Below are 3,868 nucleotides of genomic sequence, written 5' to 3'. Positions count from 1 at the left end.
AAAAACTGGCCCATAGAAGTGAAATATCTGGTAACATAAGAATGTCAAAAGGGAGAATTTAAATAAAGACAGAGGAGTGCAAGTATCTGAAGAGACAAGACGTATTTAAAATAGATAATAAACTTTACAGTTACTATGCCCGACCGCTCCGCATACCTTTGTGAATCCATTGCCATAACGCGCTCTTACTCCACTGCTATAATTGCAAATGCGTGAGAATTCATAATTTTCCTCAAAATATGTAAAATCAACCAATTTTACTATAAAAAGCACATGATGAGTGGTTTTTAATTCCCTTCCAATTTGTTTTCCTTTATAAAGTTGACTTCGAAAAACAACTGATAGCTGGCAATGCTGAACATTATTCCGCAAGGGTTGCAGAATGTAAGTTCTTCGTTTTTCGTACGAATTACGAAAATTTTAGTTTTAGAATGGGGGTGTATATGTATATATTACTTTAGAAAAACCAACGTGTAACTTTTTATCTTGTGTTCTCTTTTACAAAACTTAGGGGACTCTTAAACTCGTAAAGTCTTAAACTGTGTAAAATTCGTAAGTTTACGAGGCTTTTATGAGAATGCCCCCTTTGTGAAAAGGTGTAAATAGGTGCGTTTTTCACTTCACTTTGGAAGCTTTCACTTCGTCTCTTCATTTCCACAAATTAGATTTAACACCAAAATAAATAGAAATTTCTTTTAAATAAATGATTTTTTTAACCAAAATCAACAATCTTTGCTAAAATTCTTGTTAAACAGTAAGTATGGCAAAGTGGCTTTTCGCAAAAATCTACTAAAAATACGTCTAATAGGGATGCAAATTTTGGGTAGTAACATCGATATATCGATGTTTCGATGCTTCGGAAAAATTAAGATCGATGCTAAAATACATCGCCAGAAAAACATCGATATTTCGATACTTTCGGATGTTTCACAATTTCTTAGGTTGTAGTCACATTAAAGGGAAAATTTAATACTTTTCAATTCAAACTCTCTGAAATTCACTTAGAATAATACCTACATATGGATGTATTTCTCTGTACTTATTTACCATTCCTTTACCTTTCTTATAAGTAGAATAAAAATGAATATCGTCGTAAGTTCGCTGAGACTAAAGTTTGGAGACCCAATTTCGTTGAAATTTCAACGGGAACCCGGTCCTTTTTTAATGAAGTCTAGTGTTTGCTAGTCTGAGTCACGCCAAAGTCGATGTTAAAACATCGTTGAACTGACATCGAAGTATCGTCAATTTAGCGATTTTAGGAAATTGTAAACATCGATGGCAAACATCGAATTTTGAACCGATGTTATCGATGTTTCAAAAATATCAATGCATCGTTTGTATCCCTACTAATAAATCTTCGACCTGCACCCGGTTTCCAACATTCTCTATCGCTAAAACTCCAACGCCAAAAAGTGCTAAATGAATATTAGCAATTTTCAGCGATTTTCGCGATTCTATCATGAAAATGCAACTCTAAAAATCGCCATTTTTGGTTCATTTTTTTACAGATCTTAGAGATGAACAAAATGAACCCGGATAAGGTGAATGAACTGTTTTTGGCAGCTCATACAGCTAAAATGGCGATTCCAGCGTTTTTTCCATCGCCAAAAATACTTATTTTTCGCTTAAAAGCCTGCAAATTTGACGACGACAAAAATTCGGTGCTAAAAAAGTAAATCAACAAAAAATAGGTAATATTTAGATTGTTGTTTGTTTAAAATACTCGATTAAATAAAAAATTTTGTAATTCATAGTAAAAATGGAAAACGGCAACCGTAGAAGGGTGACAAAGGAGCAAAAATGTATGCTTGTTCAATATTTGGAAGAACACAGGGAATTTGCTCATGACAGGTATGGAACAGATTTTCTCGTAAATGAAATCGTCTAAGTTGTTTTTTTTTAAGATTGCAAAAGTTTGCTGGAGCAGTGGAACCATCTTGCCCAGAAACTAAACGCGTGTGGAGGAGCCATTAAAGACGGTGAAGGATGGAAAAGAGCGTGGGGATATATGAGGTACATTTCTTTGAAAATTTACATAAGTAGCATTATGATTTCCGAATAATGAAAGGAGCAAGGCCAAACAAAAATCGCAAGATTTGAGAAATTCTATTCAGCGAAGCGGAGTAAATTCGTCTATTACTGCGAAGCATCTGAGTAACCTCGATGAGCGCATCATTGGCGTTATGACCACAGTTACAGTTGTCGGTCAAACGGAAGTTGGCGAGCCACTGGTGAGTTAAAAACATTTGAATTTATAAAATGCTATAAATTCACATGCTATCAAAATGTTTTGTAGTTTGAACATATATGTTACAATTTATGCAATTTTTAATTATAGAGAAGTAGCGGCGCAGTAACTTCCGTGGAAATATTTGACGCTCCTGCGGACCACCTTGACATAGAGGTAGGGTCATCGGCCTTTATGCCTATCTCCGGTTTTATATAACTTTTTAACTACTTTTTAATTACAGATTCTTGAGGAAAGTATGGAGGAACCGCTCACATTAAATATGGTCCCTGAGGATCTACTGCCACCACAACATCGCGCTCCGAAACGGAGAAATTGCTCCTTAGAAGAGGCAAATACGAAAATGATAGCCATTGAAGAACACAGACTTGTCCTGGCCGAAAGGAAAATTACCGCGCTGGAAAACAGGAATTCCATCGAAGAGAGAAAGGCTGACGCTTTGGAGCAAACCAATGCAATATTGTCCAACATTTTCCATAAATTGGACGATTGGGCAAAAATGAGTGCCCAAGCTGCATATTAATGTTTTTTTTTTTAAATATATTTTTCACTCAAGCTTTAGGACAGCGTAGTGATTTTTAATTTTGTTTTGTAGATTAGGTATTTAAGCTGTAGGTTAATTTTTTGAAGCTGTAGAATAGCGCTGTAATTTTTAAATTTGTTTTTAGATTAAGTATTTAAGCTGTAGTGAAAGGTTTAAAGCTGTAGGGCAGCGCTGTAAATTTTCTTGTAAATAAATTAGGTATTTAAGCTGTAGGTTAAGTTTTTGAAGGTGTAGAACAGCCTTGTGATTTTATATATTGAACAACGTAAGTTACTAAAAACACCATTTTGAATTTTGGTGCTATTCCTTTTTTCTTCACATTCAAGACTGATATTTTATTGAGAAAATAATTGAATTATTATAGCGATTAGAACAATTTTATTTTTGGGTTTATTATGGCATCCAATTTCGTAAATTAAAAGAAATTATTAACTACATGTTGTCTCGCAGATATGCCTTGAGGAGATATTTCTCCCTCACTGCCTTCATAAAAAATTTCATTTTCACTTGACATTTGAATATTTTCTAATTCTCCACTGATATTATTCATAATCATAATATTATGCAAAATAATGCATGAATTAATTATTTTTCCTGCTACGATGGGGTCATACATTAACACTCTCTCTCTCTTAGAAGGCAACGAAATCTCAATTTGGGCACTCCAAAGCAGCGTTCAACGCATTTCCTGGTTTTTCTTTGCCATCTATTATAGTTTTCCTCCGATTGAGATAGATTTTTACCCTGAATTGGAGTCATTAAGAAAGGAAGCTGCGGCTATCCACTGTCACCTGTATATAAAATATATGGAACCTAAGTACAAGCAGAAATAATAAAATAGTAAATAACTTCACCTAACAACCAAAAATTTCGTTTACCATTTGAGTATTTATTATCCAACGGAACCTTAAGTGCACTCGCTCTCCATACTGAAGCATCGTGAGCAATTCCACCGAATCTCGCATTACAATCTAATATTTTTAAATTGAAGTCGCATACCTTGGAAAATAATTTATATGATTATGTTGTGATTATGTACATTTCAAATAAATATTACGGCTGTTCAGGATATTGTG

General features: G+C 34.2%; 1 protein-coding gene and 1 long non-coding RNA gene across 2 annotated transcripts in view; both read left to right on the top strand.

Moving 5' to 3' along the window:
- LOC118745531 overlaps positions 1–3,868 on the top strand; it is a 37,181-nt gene that overhangs the window by 4,618 nt on the left and 28,695 nt on the right. The gene's annotated exons all lie outside the window — the stretch shown is intronic.
- On the top strand, positions 875–3,753 carry LOC118745529. The gene is made up of 6 exons (XM_036478977.1): positions 875–1,691; positions 1,755–1,851; positions 1,905–2,013; positions 2,069–2,231; positions 2,339–2,404; positions 2,472–3,753. The coding sequence occupies exons 2-6, from the start codon at positions 1,845–1,847 to the stop codon at positions 2,769–2,771; spliced, it is 645 nt and encodes a 214-aa protein (XP_036334870.1). The 5' UTR covers positions 875–1,691; positions 1,755–1,844; the 3' UTR covers positions 2,772–3,753.

This window comes from Rhagoletis pomonella, unplaced genomic scaffold, assembly GCF_013731165.1.
Source record: "Rhagoletis pomonella isolate Grant_MI unplaced genomic scaffold, Rhpom_1.0 Rhpom_scaffold_00009, whole genome shotgun sequence".
Lineage (NCBI taxonomy): Eukaryota > Metazoa > Arthropoda > Insecta > Diptera > Tephritidae > Rhagoletis > Rhagoletis pomonella.
The sequence above is the reverse complement of the archived record's forward strand: the minus strand, read 5'-3'. Positions and strand labels throughout refer to the sequence as shown.

What these genes read in the sequence shown, in the direction of transcription:
- LOC118745529 (XM_036478977.1), top strand. An exon ending in AGAGCGTGGGGATATATGAG is followed by an intron (nt 2,014 to 2,068) that starts GTACATTTCTTT and finishes GAATAATGAAAG; the next exon opens with GAGCAAGGCCAAACAAAAAT. An exon ending in CGGACCACCTTGACATAGAG is followed by an intron (nt 2,405 to 2,471) that starts GTAGGGTCATCG and finishes TTTTAATTACAG; the next exon opens with ATTCTTGAGGAAAGTATGGA.